We start from the raw sequence: 21,612 nt of genomic DNA on the forward strand, positions 1-21,612 counted from the left end.
CAGAGGACTGCGAGAGTGAACACGGGCTGCCTTCAACCAGCATCGCTTCAGGTATTCCCCTGCTGCAAATGTTGAATTAACAGGGGGGTGAACGCGCCGACACAATCAACAACGACGCCTGTGTTGCTGTTCATTTTTATTTATTTTATTTTATTAGACAACTGCTTTCCGTTATAAATAAATAAGGCATGAAGGTTCTCCATACTGTTACAGAGCTGGTAGCCACAGTCGTGCGTACGGCTCCTAATGTTTCTCGAGTTCGGGGCCATTGGGCACCTGAAAAATGCGGAGCGTGGAAGAGGGTGGTGATGGGTGGGTTGGGGAGGAGACCTCTGGAACGGGGGTGGTTTGGGCATCGCACTCCTGCCAACTTACCGCCGTGGTGCTCAGCTTAACAAAAGAGGGTATTTTTGGGGGGGTATTTTTGCATTAATCCATGGCAGGTGAAAGAAAGGTAGCTCCTCATAATGTCAAGGCCCTAGACTTTAAGGTTAACTACATTTTAATAGTCTGCCCCCTCCAAAGCCAGATTCTCGTTTATTTATCTCAGTGTTGCAAAAATCCCAGCCATTTCCCCAAGATTTTGGGATGTAAGCTGGTGAAAATAGAATCCAGATCTGGCCTGAAGTTTGTCTCCAGGCGGGTACAGAATAGGTAGCTTACACTGAACTGCTCGTTGCTTGTGGCTCAATGCTCGGGGTGTTGCCTAAGCTGTGATGAAATGCCGCTTCTCTGCCTAAAACGTGTGTCTGACCATTCAAGGTCAACATCTAGTTCATGAAAAATGGAAACTGGTGATTCCTGAGACTGCAGTGGCCTTTTGGCTGTGTGTTTGCATGTCTGTGGAAGCAAAAGTGAGGAGATTTCAGTGCTGGAAAGTGAAGCGGAACACGAGAGGTGACAACGTTTGGAGACAGTGCCTCAGCCAAGAAAGCTTATTTTCAGCAGAAAACTGAAATCTGTCCTCTCGGCGAGGGAGATGTTCAGAGCTAAAGTGTGGGGCAATGTGTGATCAGTGCTACTGCCAGGGCCAGAGCTCCTGGCGCCGTACGAGTGTGGTGCTTTGTCCTTCTGCTTGCGTGCAAGTCACTGGTAGTCAGTTTTGCAAGCCCATGCAAGCTGTATTTGAGGAGTTTGCTACAATGGGGCAATGGCAACCTCTTGAAGAGCCCTCAGCACAGAGGGTTGGTACCCAGGCTGCGAGATGAAAGCATGTCTCATACTGTAATAGCACTTCTTGCCTAGCTTATGGGAAAAGCCCTGGTCATCAAGTTCCTACCAGGCACAGTGCTTCACCTGGGCTGAAATACTGGGGCAGATTTAAAGCGAGGAAATCCCATATGCCTACAAAGTCTGGAGGGTATGGACTGAAATACTAAGCGATGCCGATGAAGACAGAACAATCAGTTTTATGTTTCTCTTCAAGTTTTTCCAGTTGCAAGGAGCTTGCATTGTAAATAGCTGAAAAACCTGACTGATAAGAGAAATGGCTTAATCAGCAAGAACTTACTGCCCTTCGGGGAAGGGGAAGGCGCAGACGGAAGTCTCTTGGATACAAGCGTAGGTTCTTAGCCATAAAACCAAAGTGGAGGGTTGGGCTCGTGTGCTAGAGCAGCCCCTGAAGTTCTGATGGCTTTTTGTTTTACTTTGGAACACTGTGCTCCAGCTGCGGCAGGATGCTGGAGGACATCCAGGCTTTCGCTTGCAGAGAATCGGGCTGTAAGACAAGCTGGAAAGGGTGGAGGAGGTGATTGGTTCTTCTTTTTCTGTGGTGTGGTTTACGTTGCTGTTGTGATGTCTGGCAGCGGCAGCAACTCATGCAGAGATCCGTCATACAGTTTCTGAAATCCTCTAACTACAATGTACAATTGTCCCAACACATTGTCCAGAGCCCAAGCTTAAAAAAGAAACTTGAGTCTCCATGACATTTTCTTGCTTGTAGACCTCTCGAACCTTCAAAGCAGTGGGGCCACGTGGCGGTTCCTGGGGCTGAAGAGAAGACTTGGCTGTTGCGATTGCACGTGGGAGTTTGCAGAGAGGCGGGACTCATTTGCTGCTCTTGTTTTTCACCTTTGTGGCATTGATGTCTGCTTTTGTTTTCTGGATGCGGGAGAAGATCTCCTTAAAAAGAGCCTTGTACTCAGGCTGGCTCTGCTCCAGCCGCTTATCTACCGCCTCCACGTGTTTGCTGATGGTCTTCTCCATGGTTTTCCGTTCTTCCAACTCGTGTCCCTCTCCGCGGAAGTCTCTGAAGGAGCTGTCGCGAGAGATAGGCCGGGATGTTTGGACCCCTGTGTGGCGCACGCTGTCCTTGTGCTGCCGGCATTTGCTCAGGAGCTCTTCGTACTTCTCCAGCAAGGCGTGATACTGCTCGTCCACTTCCCTCAGGATGGACATGCCCCGTTTGCGCACGTTGTTAGCGTGCAGCGTGTAATTGCCCTCGTGCCGGCTCACGGCATCCTTGGTCACGATGGCATTGAGGGCTGTGTCACTGCAGCTTTTCCGGACAGGGTGGTTTGGGGAAGGCGTCATTGATGGCCCATGACTTTTCCCTCCCTCCTCCTCAGAGAGGTCGATGTAGTCTGCTTCTGGGGCGTTATTCAGCGGCTCAAGGAGGGCCTCGGACAAGTTGTCTTCTCTGCTGAGCAAATACTTCTTGACTTGTTTCATCTGTTGGAGCTCTAGGAGCTCTGCTTCCAGTTCCTTGATGCGCAGTTTGCAGTTCTCCATCTCGCACACTCGCTGCTCGAGGTCTGAATACTCCTGAATAACAGAGGTGTACTCTCGCTCAACCCTCTCCTTCCGCTGCTTCTCCTGATTGACTTGGGACCTCAGGGAGTTCACCATGGCTTGGAGACGCTCATTCTCCCTCTCCAGTGGCTTCTGGTTGAATTCCGTGGAAGAGCTGTGGACCTGGAATGCGTCCTCATACCTGAAAGAGAAGAAGGACCCTTGAGAGAGTCTGACCAAGTGACAATCCATGAGGGACTCATTGTATCTTACATGACCATCTCATGGTCATGTAAGTAATTCCACTGATGCCCAGAAAGGAGGTAACCTGAGCTCATGGAGTGAGATATGCCTCCTCCCGTGTGCCAGGAGATCACAAGGTGTGGCTGAGGGTCTTTTGGACACAGAGACCAGGGTCTGTCCCAGAGAACCTGCAGTCTCATTTGATAGCAGTGATCAAAGACAGGAGGGAAATGAAACCCTAAAAGGTAAAAGACTCATCTGGTTAATGGACAAGCCACCGACGTTGCTGTGAAGCAAGGATGAATGTTCAAGTTCTACCTGTCTGAAAGCAGAAGGCTTCGAGTTTTTCCTGCTGGAGTTCATCAGCTACTCACTGCATCATGGAGTTCACCAACTACTCACTGCATCTGCCAACGACCCCAAGCCCCACCCAGCCAAAAGCCAGAAGCAGAGGCTGTCCCGTGTCTGGGACGTGCTCCAAAGAGAGTGGGAGAAGCAAGGGAGGCAGGCAGAGACTTTTGATGGAGTTACCCCTTCTTCTTTGCCTGGGAAGCGATAACAAGCACTTCCCCCTTCCCTCATGTTGCTGTTGGGAAACCAGATTTTCCTCCTCCTCAGTGAAGTGCCCATGGCATCCTATCTGCTTAGAACAGATTGGAAAAGAGCGAGCGCCGTGGCTTGCCCTGGGAGGCACGGCTTGTGGCGGGGGGTATTGAACAGATTTCCAAGTTAGCGAAGGGCAGCCTGACCTTCGGAGCCAACTGCAGGGCTGCAAACCGAGCTGAGGTCCCGAGGCACTGGGGGGAGAGTGGGACTGGGGGACAGGGGGGAAAAGAACCACAGAGACATTAAGTGGATTTTGCTGGGGGTTAGGTTGTGGCCTCATAGCATCCCCTTTGCTGCTGCAATAAAAGTGTCTTTTGTTCGTATCCTCTGGCAGGGGATGCTTTCAGTAACAAAGTTTATCGATTGCTTATCTATTTAAAGAAGCCTCTGTTATGCACAAAGCTGAGCAAGGAATGCCCTCTCGAGGTCAGCGAATTAACACCGTGGCTGGGTTTTAAGGAGGATCAAGCGTGCAATAGTGCTGAAGGCGTTTGCACAACATTCGGCAGCACGTGGCGTATCTTGGTGTGTGACTGGTGCTCTGGGGGGGTACAGGGGAAAATGCACCATCTCAACTGGTTTCAGTGTGCCAGAGGTGCTGGGAGGCAGCTGCAAAGGGAAAACGGGCTGTGCTCGTTCGGGAAGGGAATCTGTGTGGGCAGCTTGAGGCAATGGTCCTCTTCTCATGGTGTGTTATTGGGTGGGCTGGACTGGGAGAGACTGGTTTGAGCCATGTGGAGCTCAAGCAATGTGTCCTGTCAGGTGAGCGTTCCTGTGCAGCTCCCTGCCAGCATGCCAGGAGGGTCCCAGCCCGTCCAGCAATGCCTGTCCCTGCAGCCCAGTGGCATGAGGCATCCAGATCCTCCTGGGCAGCTATTCTTGCCCTCTCAGAAAGAGCTTGTGTCTCTCCATTTGAGGCATCACTGATGCTGGGATCACGGAGCCTCTGCTTTGCCAACGCCACCCACTCAGGTGGGTGGGTAGGAGGGAGGAAGGTGCTCCCTTCGTCTCCAGCATTGAGTTTCAGGCTCTGATGCAGAGCCTAGATCTCTGTGGGGGGTTTTCTGCACCCCCAGAGGGGCTAGGGAGAGTGGGGGAGATGGGGGAGAAGGCGGGGGAGTTGCTAAAGACGAAGCTCTGTACCTGGGGCTGGAGCACAGCTCCTTAAGGCAGGGGAAGGTGTGGATGGTTCGGCGCCGCTCCCTCTTCTCCCGCCGAATGCGGAGCTGCTCCAAGCTCCGCATTTCCTCCACCTGCTTCTGCAGCTCCTCCACTTGGTTCTGCAGCCCCTCGATCGTTTCTGTCAAGCTGTGGAGAGAGGAGGGAGCACAGATGAGGAGTCAGGCACTACAGGTCCTTGAAAGGTGTTTTTTCCCTGTAGAGAAACTCAGTCTATGGAAGGTGCTTCCAGTTTCTAGCCCTGGGACCATGACAGTGATTGTTTTTCGTGGCAGTGGTTAGTCTTTCTCTGCGTGGTTGGTCTTGAGTGATGGGGGTGTTTGTAGAAAAGGAAGAGGGATTGGAGCAGTGACAAGGGATCGTACTAATTTGAGACCCTCTGTCCTCAAATCAGTTGGCTAAAACTGTCACCTCTGGAGCATGAGCACTACCCTGGGATATCTCTGCGCTGAAAGCAAACAGGCGAGCGATTTACTCTCTTCCTTTTGTTTCTCCTGCAGAGATACACACAGAGAGACCGGGCAGAGATTTAGTTTTGTTCTGGCTGTGAATGCAGTTTGTAAAACACTCTGCTCCGAAACGCCCTCTCTGCCCAGCTGTTTGCAAAAGATGCTGCATTGCAAGGACGTGGCTTAGTCTGTTGTTTCTGGGGATGACCTTGATCCTGGGGCTGGTTTAGGAAAGAAATAGTTATTGACAAACTGGTGTTTCAGCATGGGCTAGCCAGGGTTTCGTGAAATGCTGGATCTGTGCCTGGTGTTTCTGCTGGGCTATGAGCTGGGGACCTCCCTGATAGGATTATGTCCCTCTTTTTCAAGGAAACACACCGGAGGAGGAGGAGAGGCTGCTGTGCCTCTCTCCTGGCAGCTACAGTCACTCCTTTATCCAGCCCTCGTCCCAGGGGTGTCTGTGCTGCGGCTCGCCTCTGCTAACCAGCATCGGGGCAATGAGCTTGTGTTGTAAATAGCTGCAAAACTGGAGTGATAAGAGAATGGCTTAAATAGCACGGACACGCTTTGGGGCAGGGGAAAGGTGAGATGAAGGTCTCTTGGGTACAGCGTCGCTGCGGCAGGAGGAGGGGAGGCCGTACCACTGTATCTTCTGTTGGGATGTCTTGCTTTCCAGCACGAGCTTCTGGTTAGCGAGCTCCAGGTCCCGTGCTGTCAGGTCCAGCTGCTCGTAGACTTTCGCATGCTGTTCGTTCATCTGCCGCAACATCTCTAGCTGCTTGGTCAGGTACTGCAAGAAAGAGCGAAATGGAAACACTCCACATCCAAAATCCAGGTTGCTTCACAGGCACAAATTCCTACAACCTTTGCTTCCCCTCATAATTTGTTTTGAGGCCGATTTATCCTCTGCCTGGTTGAACCCTCTCGCACAGGTGAAATGTTCATACCCCTGCCCACTGTAAATACTTTTGTGTCTAAAATGTGATTGAACTTTCCCTGCCCTCTTTGAAGGGCACTAACCTCAATCTCTCTCTATTCAGCTGCGTTTTTATTCCCAGCACCCAAAGGAAGTTGATATCCCTGGGACTGTGACCCCTCTCTGAAGTTGGCTGAAACTGCCCGGTTGGGTACTGGATCGTCTGACAGATCGATTGCAGAAGCTGCGTTTCCTTGGGAATTCAGGCTGAAACTCTGAGTCTGTGAAATGTGAGGAGACTCGCGGTTTCTGCCTGCTCAAAGACCCCTTTCTGTGAGTCTGTCGTTGCAAGATTTCATCCTGGCAGAGGGGTGTCTACCCAAGAGCTCACCCTCAGTTGGGACCAGATCCCAAATCCTATGGTGGACACGCTCCTGCTGGTGGGGATAGCTAAATCCATCCACCGGTTTAGTCGGCCATCAGCTGTCACATCCCTGCAGCCATCGCAGGAGGCTCTTGTGACCTTGCGGCCCTCCTCTGCCCTGTGTCTTTTTAAATTGGGGGCCGGGGGGTTCTGATCTTTTTTAATTCACAGATCCCTAGAAGTTTTCCAGTGGATGAAAACCCTCTCGGCCCAGCAGGTTTTAGCCTCTAAGCTTAGTTCTGTGGGCTCTTAGAAATACTGCCCTGACCCCAAAGGATGCTTGAAACAGTGGTCTGGATTGCAGCTCTTGGAGAAAGAGCTATTTTATGCCTCTAACAAAGGGGGCTGTGTTATGGGGGTGCCAAGGGGCCAGCTGGGAACAAACGCGATTATGAATAACTGGAATCAAGGGAAAGCAGCAGCAGAGCAGAGAGAAGTGCGTGTGAAGGCTGGCAGATGGGCAGGGAAAGGCCAAACGTGCCCCAGATGCAACCTAATGCCAAAATCTGGCATGCACATCTGGGCAGGGGGTAGGGATGCGAGAAGGGGGAAAATCCCGGTTAGTGGGGGAAAGGGACACACTCCAAGGCTGGGATGGGCTTGACCAGACCTTAATCCGCCCCACTTCAGGCACATACAGAAGGGATTTTAATGCCCCATGGCATATCCCTTCCTTTCTCCTGACATCTGAGCCGTTGGCATTGGTGGAAGCGCCCCTTCCCCACCATCCCCCTTAGGTGATAGTGGTGGTCGAGCACCTCCCGTCCCCACCCCTGGCCCGACTGTGTCCCTACCTCGATTTCCTGCACTTGCTCCTCGTTGGTGGCGTACATCTGCTGCAGGGAGTCCTCCAGCTCTTTGTTGCGCTCCAGCAGCGTCTTCCCCAGCTCCGCGGCCAAATGCAAGTCTGAAAAGCAGATGGGACAAAGCTGCTGCAGCTCCTGCGGCTCCGCCGGTGGGTGTGGTGGGGTCCCCAAATGCCACCGCACCAAACACAGCAGCACATTTGCACAGTGCTGGTTTTATTGGCAGGTTTTGACATGGATGCGTGTGGGACATACAGGATCTGGCCTCCTTCATCTTGCTGGGCTGCAGGAGCAAGGGGAGGCCGAGGTTGCATCCTCCATGCAACAAGGATTTGGTACCTGGCTGCCTGTATAGCCCTTGTGTGCTGCGCTACACACTGCGTAGCCAGGAGCAGGCCCATGGGGCTTGGCTGTGGCAGGTATTCAGCACCTCCATCCCCTATTGCTGAGACCTGTGGGGCTGAGAGGAGCTCAGTATCCATCAGAATCAGAGTGAGGGTTCTAAAAGCCCCCACAGGGCCTTGGGGATGCTCTGTAAATTATATTACCTCTAACGAAGGGAGCGCCTTGCCTTCCCCCGTCAGCCTCCATCCATCACCTGCTAATAGACTGACATGAGTAATAAAACCACGCGTGGCCCGAGGGGGCTGGAATCACCTCCCACATCTGCTGCCCTGGCAGCGCTGCGTCAGCCGGGTCTGCGGCTCTTTCCTTGGGGCAGCTCCGGGGTGAGGACAAACCGCTTTGTATTCACCCTCTGCCACCTCCAAACGCCCTTAGGAAGCTACTGAAATAGTTGGACTTTAGGAGAAGCGCATGGAAAAACAGATGTTGACAGCATGGTTGGCTTAAAATACGGGGTTTGCTGCCTCCTGGGTGAAGGAAAAGCCCCAGGACCGTGAGTCCTGTATTGGCCAAAGCTTGAGCCCCTCAGGTGGTGCTGTTTCTGGGCCTGGGGTGGCACAGCTGGCTCTGATAAATCCTCTCGCTTTCACAGAAATTGGTTGTTGTCTTAAAGCCTGACCCCTCCGGTGATCAGGTGGGTTCTTATTTTTCCTGGTGTTTTTAGAGGTGAGTTTCTTGCTCTTACAGTGTCAGACTGAAACTTTGACCTTAAGCCTTCTAGAAGGTAAGGAAACAGATCTTGATGTGTGTTATTTCTCTCTCCAGTACGGTCATCATGCGGTTTTAGATAATTGAGGAGCCCCAATCCTGCAGTGCGTAAGGGGACCTGGGTCTCCTGCCTTGGCGTTTTCTCAGCCTGCCGTAATGCTCCGCTCTAGTCTGTAGATAATGATGTGTTTTGCCAAGGTTCTGCCAGGGCTGAGAGCAGCTAGAATTTCTTCCAGCAGTTAATTTGGCCATGCTAGTTGATTGGGAAAAAGTGATACTTGGTCACTGGGACAAGATGAAGGGGAACCAGGATGCCTAGGATGTATTCTGAGCCTGGGAAAATCAGGGATCTCTCGTACTTCAAATGACACGTCACAAAACAAGGCTCTCACTGACCTCTGGGGCACAAGTTCTGGCCGGGAGGAGGGTTGTCAGTGCATGGGATGGGCTTTCCTGACGGATCATGCTGTGCTGCGGGAAGTGCTGTAATGTTATTAATTTGGCTGATGGCCGCATTTCTTTCTCTGTGGCTCTAGCGGTGCCCAAGGACTGGCTCCCCAGATGTGATGCAGCCGACAGCTGCTCAGTGTGTCCTCGATTCTCCCCTTTACCGCGGGAATGTGCTCCCCAGCTGTGGCCGGCATTGCAGGGTGTTATTCTAGGCTGTGACCTTTTTAATTATAATCCTCATCATTGCACAGTGACCTGCTCTGGGGGCTGCAATCCCGGTTATCAATGCAATCAAGATATTGGCACGTTTCCCAAGGACAGACCTCCTCCACCTATTTTCCACCCTCCCCCCCCGCCAAGCACCGAATTTCCCCAGTTTCCAAAGTGCCCTTGGGACACTGAGGGTTTGTTACACCAGCTGGGGACGGGGGAACAGCCAGATGCCAGCAGAGATGGAGGAAAATTTGTGCCTTTAAGCTGCGTGGGGCTGTATTTAATGGCACCGCCACCTTGCCAGAGCCGGTGTCGTTGCTGGAGACCGGCACCCTGCAGATCGCATCCCTTGCAGCAGGCAGAGCCCCGGCACAGACGCGCGTAGTGAGAGGGCTCCGTGCTGCACTCCAGGTAATGAGTCAAGTGTGTCCCCGTCCCTGCGGATTACGCCACTGCTCTCCCACCATATGGCATCCAATTTAATCAGCTGGGCTTGAGTTAAGTGGATTAGGCAGCGCAAGATCCTGCGCTGTAATTTAAAGGGCTCTGTCAGCAATAATTTAATGGGGGACATGGGCAGCGTTTGGGGACGAGTGGGAAAGAGGAAAGAACGGGGCTGGGCTCTGAGGAGGAAATTGATTCCTCCTTTCCATTTTGAGCGTAAGGGCCTGGGAGACTCCAGGCTTGAAGGACATGAGGGAGTTGGTTCTTTTAGTGTCTTTTAAGTGACTCAGCTGTCGCCACGCACACGCTCACTCGTCCCTGCCTGCCAGCCAGAGAGTCCTCGGTAATCCCATCTCATCCATCTCCCTTGCGCCTGAGTCCTCTTCCCAACCTGTTGGTCTCCCCTGGGCTGTGGGATGTTGGGGAGGGAGGGGTTGCTGCCTGGAAGTGCTTTAATGTCGTTTTCAGACCGTATCCCTCTTGATTTTTTATCACTAATTGTGGCTCTGCACAAGCTTGGGGCACCCACAGCTCCTCTCTTCCGAGACCTCGGAAACCTGACTGTGAATTTTTCAGCAGGTTGTTTGGGGTGGGGAGAAAGAACTATTTAGGAATTTGGGGATTCTCTTTGCGTAACACTGTGGTTTCCCACAATTTTTTTTTGTATTCCTCTTTGCTTCTCTGCTGTCGGATCAGCCAGGCAGTGCTGCAGGACTTGCCCTAATTTAGCAGATATGCTGATGCCTCCCTTCCCCCTCCCTGCCCGATGGAGAAGGAGAAATAAAGTGGTGGGGAGCAGCTGTGCTGTGTGTCCACTCGACGTGCCCGACCCCTCCGCAACCTGCCTGCATGGAAGGCACCACTGCGAAACAGCCAACATTCAACTTAAAAAACTGGAGAGCCCAGTGTTGCCCAAATCCTGTTTGGGAGAAGAGGGCGGGTGCAAACTGTCCTGGGCAACACCAGCTCCGTACCCTCTGGCTCTCAATACTGCAAGTGCTGACGTGACCCTTCTAATTAACACCAGCCAAGGAGACACCCCGCATCCCCAAACAAAGAGCAGCACCTACAGAGCCAAGCAGAGGGGGGGATGGAGGCTGCATTTCCTTGCAAGCTTCCGCGGGAAAGGCGCCTGAGCAGGGAGGGAGGGGAAGAGAAGAGAGACCATATGGTGGGAAGGGAGCCGGAGTTGAATCCAAGCAGCGCTTGGTACAGGGGAGCATGGCCGGGCAGTGCATCGAGGAGGCAGCCATCCTGGAGCTGCACAGATCATCATCAGCCCTGCGATCATTCTGCTAGCTGTGTGTCACTGAGGAAACTTGGGAAAAAAGAAAAATCCTGATCCAAAAGCTGTAATAGGTTGTCTTTGAAAGAGGCTGAGGAACAAGCTGCAGGGTGTTCCCCCGCTGCAGCATCCCGTGGCAATGCTGGCTCGGGGCTGCCGTGGAGCCGAGTGCTTCCTGGCTGCCCCAGCCTTCGCAGCAGCTTGTGATGAGGCACAAAGAAGGTTTGGAGCAGTTTCTGCCATCCCGGTGCTGGCCTGCATCCGTTTGGGCAGAGCAGCCTTTGCCACAGCTCACTCTCTGGAGGGGGTTTCTCCCCCAGCATCTCCTGGTTGTGGCTTTGGGGGAGCGTAAGCCTGGTGCCGGGCAGAGGAGGTTTTGGCTGCTCTCAGCGCGGTGGCGATGCGGTAGTTGCTCAGATGGTCCTCGTAAATACGGCTTTCTGGAGGAAGCCACCATCTGGAGCAGCCGCTTTGGGCTTCCCCCCATCGTCTCCCTTGCATTGAGTGATTCGCGTGTGTAGGCTGTGAGAGAACGTGCCCGCTGCTCTGAGCGCAGGTGCGCTTTGCTCCTCACCTTTAAATAACCCAACCTTCTCCCCATCCTGAGGGACCGGCAGACTCGTAGGGGGGCATTAGAAGTCCTTTGGCTTGTAGAGCTAAAAAGCAAAGGTTTATGGTGCATGTTTTTGCAGGTTCTTTTCAGCAAAGCAGCTATTAAGGAGGAATTACTTGTCCCTTCCTCAAGGGTTGGGGCTGGATCTGTGGAAAGGGCTGCTCCTCTCCTGCTGCAGGTGGTGAATTCACCTGGTAAAGCGCAGGGAGGAGCAGAGCTCTGGTGTGGACGTCTCCGGAGGGGGTTCAGGGTGCTTGTTAGCTGATGGATGGGGTAGGTTGAGAGTTAAGAACTGATGTTTAATGCTGTTGACGTTTAATTTAATTGCATTTGCTGTCTGCTCCATTACACACGGGTACTTAGAGTCGAGGGTAGGTGCAATTATCCCTTTCAAAATCTAAATAAATGATGCTATGCTGGTTTGCCCCAAGGTAGGGTGTACTTGCTGCTCATTTATTTTTCTTCTTAGTTGCAAGGGATTGTGCTGTCTGGGTATATTACAATGAAGATCAGCTTTTGCGTATCACTTACTGCTGCTCCATGACAGGTGATGGAGGCAATCTGCGTGCTTAGCCCTTGTAAGCCTTTGCAATGGGACGTGCTGGGGTGCAGAGAAGCAAGTGCCATCTGACAGCATCTTGCAAACAACCTGCAGGCATGTCTGGATGTGGTAAAGCCTTTTCAACATGCCTGTTCCACAGATGATAGTGTTTCCCATGACCAGGCAGAGCTTTCAGAGAGCCATCAGGGTTACCGCTGAGGCGTGGATTCTCCATCCCATTTACACTGGCATAACTGGGACATTACTACCCAAATCAACTTCGTGCTTGATGTTCTGTGTGTTTTTTCATGGGGGCCTGCCATTTTGGTGTAATCGGGCGTACGGCAAAGGCAGGGTTTGCTTTGCAGAGCAGCCCAGTGCAGTAAGGGGGGGAAGATGCCTCTGGCAGGGCCGGGTGAGGGCAGGCAGGGGCTGTGCGTGAACTCCCTGGCAGCACGGCCACGTCCTCCCTCTTCACATCCTCCTTTCAAACCGTGGCTCCAGCTGATGTACACGGGCACTTCTGTTAGCCTAATGAGATTTGCTGGATTTCCTGCTTGTTCTTTTGCTTCCTTTTCTTTCCTTTTTCTTTCTCTTGTATAATCTGTTACGTGCCCCTGGGCTGCCTTTGGCTTTGCAAACTTCCTTGGAAGGGGGGAGCTCAGGTGGTGGCAGGGAGATGCGGTTTGCAGGGGGTCGGGGCAGTGCAATGAGAGCAGCTCCCTCTGTGCTGTCTCGAGTCCCCTGAGCAAAAGTGGCACCACCAAGGAGTGGAAAACCTCAGCAAGGGGCTCAGGGGTGCTCTGTGTGTACCGTTCTGTGCTGGAGGGAAGCCCTCCAGCCTTCTCACCCCTTGCTGCTCCCTTCCTTGCTTTCTGTATTTTTCAGTCTTATTCAGTATTTCTTTTCTATCAGTTCCCTTTTTTTATTCTTCTCAGATGCTCATTGGATATTTTTTTAATTTAATTGATGCGCACCTTTTTCTTTCTGCCCTCTAACATTCTGTGCCCCAAAGCCTCCCTCGTATGTTAATATTTGAGACCTAGGATGGTTACCTCTGCTTAGAAGCTGTATGCGTCTATACACACACATACACAGCAATCCCATCCCCGTGCCCACAGCAATCGATGTGCGTTTTGCCAAGTTGTTAGAGCATAATAGCACGGAGTATGTTATTAGACCATGGTTGGGGCCCCATCTGCGTCTTTCCCTGCTGTTCTCTTATCTAAACAGCCTCGGTGCCCGTGTTTGCCTTGTAGGCTAAAATGGTTTCAAAGGGCTCAGTGATTGGTGGCTCGGAGGCTGATAGTGCACCTGGATCAGAAAGCATCCTAAATAAATACATACAAGTGGAGTTGTTGGAGAGAAGAAGCGAGGAAAGAGGAGGGAGAACGGCAGCCAGTGCTTTGCTGCGTGCACCCCTCCTCTGGGCGGCAAAGCTCCAGCTAATTAATTACGTGGGGATGCAGAGAACTGTGAATAGAGGCTTTTTACTCTTTTAAAGCTAAAGGCAGAGGCACGTGGATTGGGTGCCATGTGGGAATCTCATCTCCCCAGTGTGTTTTGGGGGCAGGAGGCTGTAAGTGACCCAGGACAGACAAGGAGGATTAGCTCCAGGGAGACTTTACGTGTTTGCTGCTGCTGCACCACAGTACTGTGCACGTGCAGAGCCCCAGGCAAAGGTGACCTGTGAAGGACAGGTCAGTGGGCTTGTGCAGCAGAGCACAGTGCCCTCAGTCATGGGCTGCCACAACCATGTCAGCTCTCCAGCCCTGCTCGTGCTCACACAACGTGTTCTGCTCTGAGCCATTGCTGGCCAACTCGGCCGCCCTTGCTGTCTGTTTGCTGGAGGAGGCAGGAAGGACCACTGATGCTGAGTGGTTTGGTCTCTTGGGGACCAACCAAGTTCCAGCACAGCTGCCACCTGCAGCAGCCCCCAACACCACCACCAGCACTGTGGATGCCAGTTACTCCTGTCTGCCACTTCTTGTACCTCATCCCTGGAGGTATTTAAAAGACAGGTAGATGTGGTTCTTAGGGACCTGGTTTAGTGGTGGTTTTGTCAGTGTTAGGTTGGTGATCTTAAAGGTCCCTTCTAACCTAGACGGTTCTATTCTATCTGCCAGAGACATGTAGGTATGGAGAAGATCCTTCTTCCACAGCCATGTGGTACAGCTAAATGCAGAAACCAGGCTGACCCTCTGCAGCAACACCAAAAACCTGCCCACCTCTTCTCTAGCAGCCCCTCTGCTTGGCCTTAGAGCATGTCATCTTGCATGTTGCTGCCCCAGTACTGTTCCCTTCCCATCCGCTGCTGGGAGATGCTCTGGAGCCCTGTTCCTCCAGGTGCTAAGCTCACACACAGCCCAGCTGCCTTGTGCCTGATTGTTGGTACTGGCTGGAGGTGCTGCCCATGTGGGAAGAGGTTCTGACCTCAGGCGAGTGATCAGGGCCATTTGTGGAGCCAGGCAGGAGCAACACAGTGCTGTAGTTTTCCACTCTGAGTTTGCAAGGAAAGGGGGTGATGAAGTACTTGATGTGCTCCCAAGATGATGTTACTTATGTCTTTCGCTAGTCCTGAGCAGGATGCAGAGCAATGCCTCTTTCAGGAGCTCAACACCAAAACCAGTGTCCCCGAAGCAGCTCTATGGCAAGGACTGATGCTCGGGGGGATGGCGTGCTGCGCCTTGCTCTGCCTCCTCCTGCAGACACCAGTGCTCAGCCGTGATCTCCCAGCCTTCCCAGGACTCCACGCTTGCCTGCGGGCCAAGAAAACTTGGAGGACGGTATGATAATGTCCTAGCTCCAGCTGCCACGGCTGCAGCTGCAGAACTGGAAGGGATCAGCATGGACCTGGATACCACCCACTCAAAGGACTGAAATCCTTCAAGTTAACTGCTGCACTGCACGCAGGATAAACCAGAGCAACTTCCCAGAAGGCTGCAGAGGAACAGGCTGTTTAAACCATTAAAAGAACTGTCACCTCTTGGAGACAAGGTTTACAGCTGTTATGAAATAAATATGGGGAAGAGCAAACCCTGACATAAAATCAGTTTTAAATTCCCAGCTGTGCAAAGACCGGCAGTTGTGTAACATCTGGTCTCGTTCCTCCAGGGTATTTTGTATTGGAGATATTTTCCTAAATTCTTGGCCTGCATTATGTGTTTTTGAGTGTGTTAAGTAGAAGCTTTGGAAGCCCTAATGATGCGTTTGGCGTGAGCACACGGATGTATTAGTCGGGTGAGGTGGGAATACAGCACTGTGCTGCTCTGGGAAAGGCCGTTTTTATCAGAGGAGACGGAGTGTGTGTGGGAGCGAGCAGACTGCGTTAGCCTGAGCGCTGGCGCTGCGTTTAGAGGGAGAAGGATCGGACCCTGGTGCTGTCACAGCTCTCAGTGGTTCCTGCCTGTCACTGAGTCAGTGCATCTGCCCTGTCACCAGCCAGCGCTGGCTGGTACAGGAGGAAAGAAAGAGGATTGGAAAATGCCGGGGAGGGGGACAGCCTCCTTGTGCAGGGCTGCCTTGGCTCCCCGTCCCTCGGGCTCAGGGCTGCCGTGGGGGGGATGTCCTTCAGGACTCAGACCTTAAATCCTTCGCACATGGCCTTGCCAAGGAGAAATGGCACTGTTACCTGATTGTTTCAGGTTGGGAGATATGGAAAACAGATTATTTTCCTTTTCTCTTATTTTTTTTTTCCCCTCTTTGCCTCTCCTTCTTTCCTTTTCAGCAGTTCCTCTAATTCTGCTCCCTCCCACAGCTGGAAGTATGTGCCTGGGGTTCAGCAGATGTAGGAAGGAGTTTCTGTGAGGCATCAGGAGGGGGATCCTGGAAGTTGCTGTGTTTTCTTCCTCCCTTCACGTAACAGGGGATTCTTATTCTGGGAAAATGCATCTATATATATGTATTCTTTTTTTTCCCTCCCCAGATTTGGAGGCTCTCATCCCTTCCTCAGACTAACCTGTCATCCTATTTCCTTGTCTCCTGTGGCTTTCCTAGTCCCTCTTGTCATTCCCGAGCAGCTCAGCAATTAGTCACTGAAAACTTTCCACTTCCATAAGCTACCTACTGTACTGCACTGCTAAATAAGTAAGTGGCTCAGCTACTGCAGGCAAAATTCCGTCCTTCTGGCTTGCCGCTGGGAAGGAAGGACAACGAGTTAACTGCTGTGCTCCTGGAGGACAGGCAAGCTGGGTGGCTTGTCCCCTGAGCTGGACTGCTGGGGTATTGGGGACACAATTTGGGGTACCACCTGCTCCACGGTGCTGTGAATCCTTTGGGCAAGCTGATAGTGAATTGTAGCTCTATGGATCACCCAATGTAGGCTGGGTGATGCGGGAAACAGGCAGGTATGGGTGCTATGTGTCTTCACACGGATGAGTTGGGAGTGGTGCAAGCTCAGCACCTTGTGTCATTTTTCTTCTTAGCACGCAAGCAATCAGATGCTTGGCAGGAGGAGAAGGAATTAAAATAAGATACTTAAATCTGGAGACCTTTAGAGGTTACAGCCATAAAGTCCTAAGCCTGCATTGCAGATGGTTTGGCCCAAAAGTTTTTGTGGCTGCCCAGAAGGAGAGGACTATCTCACAGTGGCAATGAGACGATGTGCTGATGTACTACCTCTGGTCCTGCTGGCTAACTCGGAGCAGCGTGAGGCTGTTTTATTTATGTGGGAGGAATTGTTCCACCACTTACGCTGTATTTAGGCTCCAGGGACCGCAAAGGTGACTTTGAGAGTCCTCCTCTTGGACTGCGCTCTGCGCTTTGGCTTTGACCTGAATGCTGGTGGGGGGATAGGGAGGCTGGGAAGATCAGGGGATGCAGGGGGGTGACTGCGAGGAGACTCATCTTGGGAGATTGCTGTGAGGGAGATGAATGCTGGAAGTGGCTGGCAGAGATAGCTTCTGGGTCTGGTCTCTGCTCTGTTTGGATCCAGATGTGATTGAGTTGGCATGCAGCCCTTCTGAACACAAATGCTTCTGATGAACAGAAAAGGTGTCCCCACTTATCCCCAGCTCAGTCTCTCTAATTTTAGCTTATTTGTTCTCTTGGGGTCTGGCTGCACGTACACCCTGTGCACAGGGTATGATGCAACTGTAGCTGCATCATCAGTTCTCAATGGCTGGAAAAAGGTTCACCATCACTATATTCTGGTTTTAATGCTTAGAGGCATACATTCCCCAGCCCATGGAAGGTGAGGCTGTGGGTGAACCAAAGCAGTGCTGACATCTATTCGTGGCTTAGAAAGCCTGGCAATAAGCAAAGCCATGCTATCAGGTAATTGGAGCTCCATTTTTTACCACTTTCTTCAAATCAGTAAGTCTTCCCAGAGGGATCATCATAAGAATGAAACACCTCAGAGGGCACCACTACTCTTTCATTAAGTCTCCTGGCTGGGATTTGAGTCTCTGCTTCTATGTGCTGAGGTGTCTCGGTACAACGCCTTGAACCACGCAGGCTTACAGCATTCTAGGGAACAGGTAAAGGAATCTGAGAGGCACCGGCTTCATTTGAATGAGGCTGGAAGGGCCTTGAGGCTGGGGACCAGATCTTGCTGCCTCCAAGGCAAGTGGTGAGTGCAGTCAGTTGCTGTGGGCACTTCAGGGGGAAAAAAAAAAAAGAGTGATTGGGGTGTGTTTTCTTGGGAAAAAATGAGTTATTTCAGCAAGCCAAAGCTGTGTGGAGGATGGGGAGGAAAGTAACAGGTGCTTGGAGTGGAGCTAGAGGCATGATTTCCTCTGTGGCGCTAAAATGGTTAATTAACATAATCATCACAGAGCTCCCAGTTAAGCCATCCGTTGCTTAGCAAACAGTTTTGGATGTAAATGTAATAAATATTTGATGATGCTGTGAAATGACGATAAAACCCAGCAACCAACTGGTTCACAGAAGAACCTTCTCTTTGCTTAGGTTGCGTCTCGTTTCTCCCACCCCGGCTCCTAAGAACAGTCTTTAAGCCTATGCTTTTGTCCTCTTCGTTCCTGGCGCTGCTGCCAGGCGTGGGTTTCTGTGCGACCCCGGGCCATTGGCATGCCGATCCTCTTAGTAATGCTGGCTTGCGACATCGTGCTACGCTGGACGTCTTCCACTGTACTTCCACCCCCCATTTCCAAACCAACAGCTTCACGGCTGTGCCGTCACCCAGGACCTCTGAATACTGCTATGGCTCCAATGCAAAGGCACAGTGTATGTGGACAAAGTCTAGCACTGTCCTTCATGATGCTTTGTGCACCATGCAAATTAATTACGGTGGTAGTTACCCCGTAGGACCTTTCCAGTTGGGTGATTTTAGTTAAAGCCTTCCCCATCTCTCCTTCTGAGTTTGTGCTAGCCTGTGCAGCCCCCATTCGTACAGGAGGCTGCAAACCCCACAGCTGGGCTTTGTTTTGGGTCTGTATTTTCCTCAAGTCCTGTATGTGCTCAAAGGTGGAGTCTATTCCCAGCATCAGTCCACCATCTGGAGGCAGCTATTCTGCGTTTACACTGCCGGGACAGAGCTGGGAACCTGGCCTGCACCGGGAAGGTGGTCTTTATTGTTGTGAGCCAGTTGCACAGTGCCAGTGCTGACTCATGAACCTGACACCGGCGACAGCGTTAAGGTAAAAATCAATCGCTCACGCGTTGTTCAACACTCCCTATATTCACCCATAGTCCTGCTGTTCCTCAGCCCGCATCCTGCGCCTGGACCGGTGCCCAGGCCCCTTGTGAGCCATGGGAAGACGTCACCCAGAAATGTGAATTTCTGAGTATTCAAAGGCTGCCCTGTTTACTCAGCTGATAGCTCCATCTCTGTGCTCTGCCCTGGCTTAATTTGAGCGTTGTGTTTCAAAGAACAGGGCCCAGTACCCTGCTATTGATACTGAGAAATTGGGGTTAAAAACCAGCTGCAACAATTCCTGGGGGGGTGGTTATCATTCCATGCTGGGCCTCTGCTCTCCAGCTGAAGTTGTGTAAACTTTAGATCATGACATAATGTACTGGAGTGATGGTGGGCAGAGGCACTGCAGCTGTCCCTGCTGACAGTCAGCTGGCTAAAACAAATATATATACACCATATATACCATACGTATAGGGCAATGTGTCGGAGGGGTACTGTTTTTAGGTAGGAATGACTTTCCCTGCACATTCACAAATCAGTTCAGTCCACTCCTGGGCCGCTAGCCTGAAACGGGACTTCTTCCAGTTATTTACTTACTGCGTGTTGACTCAAAATATTAAGATAAGCAAAATAAAATTTAAAAAAAAAGCCCCAAATACCCACAGCCACCCATTGTGTCCTGCCTTAGGATAAGTATTACATAGAACTAGTGCAAATGTCGATACAGTTACTTCAAAACAAACTACTCAACTGAATCTATCCTCTAACAAAGCTATTTTTGCTGTTTGAAACTTGTCCTTGATTTTTATTTTTTCTTCTTCCCTGGCTGATTGGAAAAATCTCCAGGAGTAATTAGGTGACTTAGAAGCTGAAGATCCCTTTGGATTTGAGTTTGGATAGCAAAAGCTTTTGAGAGACACTTTCAGCATCCTCAGCTTAGCAATTAATACATCAGAAATAATGTGTTGTTAACTAGTGTGCCTGCTAACTCTACCTGCAACTGCTCCAAGATGAAAGCAATGTCATAACTACCCATGTTTGAGTCTGCCTGCAGCAAGTTTTCTGGGGAACCAGCTTCCCTCTGGATGTAATGCACCAAATTTTTCACCCCTCTGGTGCTCAGGACCCATCTGGGCTCCCTGCCTCTATCCATCGGGTTTAAACTTTCCATGGTGAGGACACTGGTTTGGAGCAGCAGAGCCAAGATTTCCACGGAGGTGCCGCCGCAGGACAAGGCACTGGCTTTGCCAAGGAAACGTGAGTCTTGAGAGAAGGTATCCCACCCTCCTGTACCCAGGATTTGCCCCTTTTTCTGCCCCCCACATCCCCCTGGCCCGCCATCCCTGGCAGCTTGCGGGGTGCCCCCATCCTTACCCTGCTCCAGGTCTTGCTGGTCGTACCAGGGCTCCTCTTCCTCGCTCTGAAACTCCTCCATCCTGTCGGCGCTCAGCATTTAGCACCAGCGCGCCGGGGAGACGCGAAGCATCCGCCGAAGGGGGACCCCGCCGCCGCCGAAAACGCGGAGCGGGGATGGATGCGGGGATGCGGCCTCGGTGGCCCGGGCGGGCCGCGAAGGGGAGGATGGCACGACGTGGCACCCGGCGCCTGGCCGCTGCCTCGGCTCTGCCTGCCCGGGGGGGCGGCTTCCTCCTGCCACCAGGGCCGGGGGAGGCTCCGGGGGGGGAGATGAAGCGGGGACGTGGCGGCCGGGGCGGGGGGGGCACGGCTTATACGGGGCTGGGGGATGCACAAAGGAAGGAAGAGGGCCCGGCGCAGCCAGGCAGATCCTCTCTCCGCAGCTCGGTGGAGACCTCTAGCATGGAAATGCTGCAAGGAAAGCCGGCGAGAGGGAAGGGGGAGGCGAGGCGAGACCGGCCGCCTCCTCCTCCTTCTTCTTCTCCTCCTCCTCTTCCTCTCCGCCCAGCCCTGCCGCGGGCGTGGGGCTGCAGGGAGGGGGATCTGGGGGGAAGGCAAGGTGGAGGGAGCTGCCCCGCGGTGCCCTCCTGCCATGATCATAGAATCATAGAATGGTTTGGGTTGGAAGGGACCTTAAAGCTCATCTTGTTCCCTCCGGCTGGGTCCCCGCACCACTGGGGAGGTCCGCGAGGAGCAGGGCTTGCTTCAGAACGGGTTGGGATGCAGAGGGTTGTCCTGGCCTTGCCATGGGCTTCTCGGTAACTCCTCGGGACCCTTCGGTGGGGATGTCAGTGCCTTCTTAGGTTTGGATGGGTTGCTCTTCGAGGTGGGGGTGTTTCTAAGCTCCTTAGCTGGGGCTGTGAAAGGGGAAACACCATACAATCTGCCTCACAGCATTCCCTTAGCGTTGTGTCTTCACTAGCTCTTCCTCTGCCTCTGTGTTCTCCCTGCTTTGCACCGTGATGAGAAATCGGCACTTCTAATGCAGCCTTCTCTCATATTTTTGAGGACGAACTCTTGTGTTTCTTTGTGAAGAGTGGAAGGAGATTAAATTTGAGGGAAACAAGGATCTGTAGAGTTCTGAAGAGGAAACGTGTCTGTTACGTACAAGTAAGTTCAGAAAAGACTTAAGATTTTGGTACTTGCTTTTCAGATTAAGGGAATAAAGGTTAGAAATGTTGGCCTTTCTCCTACTTGCTAGTGTGGAATTTAGAATTGTAGAATAGAGTCATAGAATAGTTTGGGTTGGAAGGGACCTTTAAAGGTCATCTTTGATGAGGTCAGGTTGCTCAGAGCCCCATCCAACCTGACCTTGAATATTTCCAGGGATAGGGCATCTACCACCTCTCTGGGCAACCTGTGCCAGCGTTTCACCATCCTCAGTGTAAAAAATTTCTTCCTTACATCTAGTCTAAATCTTCCCTCCTTTAGTTTAAAGCCATTACCCTTTGTCCTATCACAACAGGCCCTGCTAAAAAGCTTGTACCCATCTTTCCTTTCTTTAGCCCCTTTAGGTACTGGAAGAGGCGCTAAGGTCTCCCAGGAACCTTCTCTTCTCCAGGCTGAACAACCCCAGTTCTCTCAGCCTG

General features: G+C 52.0%; 1 protein-coding gene across 1 annotated transcript; it reads right to left on the reverse strand.

Annotated features, from left to right (window-relative positions):
• Positions 1 to 132: 132 nt before the first annotated feature.
• Positions 133 to 20,303, reverse strand: CDR2L (cerebellar degeneration related protein 2 like). Its single transcript, XM_054221989.1, has 5 exons — positions 19,982 to 20,303; positions 7,342 to 7,454; positions 5,849 to 5,997; positions 4,723 to 4,887; positions 133 to 2,932 (listed from the first exon to the last, which is right to left on the reverse strand). Exons 1-5 carry the CDS (start codon positions 20,058 to 20,060, stop codon positions 2,047 to 2,049), a joined length of 1,392 nt encoding a protein of 463 aa, XP_054077964.1. The 5' UTR covers positions 20,061 to 20,303; the 3' UTR covers positions 133 to 2,046.
• Between the last annotated feature and the right edge of the window lie 1,309 nt (positions 20,304 to 21,612).

Source organism: Rissa tridactyla, chromosome 15, assembly GCF_028500815.1.
Source record: "Rissa tridactyla isolate bRisTri1 chromosome 15, bRisTri1.patW.cur.20221130, whole genome shotgun sequence".
Classification (NCBI taxonomy): domain Eukaryota; kingdom Metazoa; phylum Chordata; class Aves; order Charadriiformes; family Laridae; genus Rissa; species Rissa tridactyla.

Bases quoted from the DNA above. Each gene is read 5' to 3' on its own strand.
- CDR2L (XM_054221989.1), bottom strand. From the start codon at position 20,060: ATGCTGAGCGCCGACAGGATGGAGGAGTTTCAGAGCGAGGAAGAGGAG. The intron at 7,455-19,981 runs GTAAGGATGGGG...TCTGCTTTTCAG, and splicing joins CCAGCAAGACCTGGAGCAGG to ACTTGCATTTGGCCGCGGAG. The intron at 5,998-7,341 runs GTAGGGACACAG...TCTTTCTTGCAG, and splicing joins AGCAAGTGCAGGAAATCGAG to TACCTGACCAAGCAGCTAGA.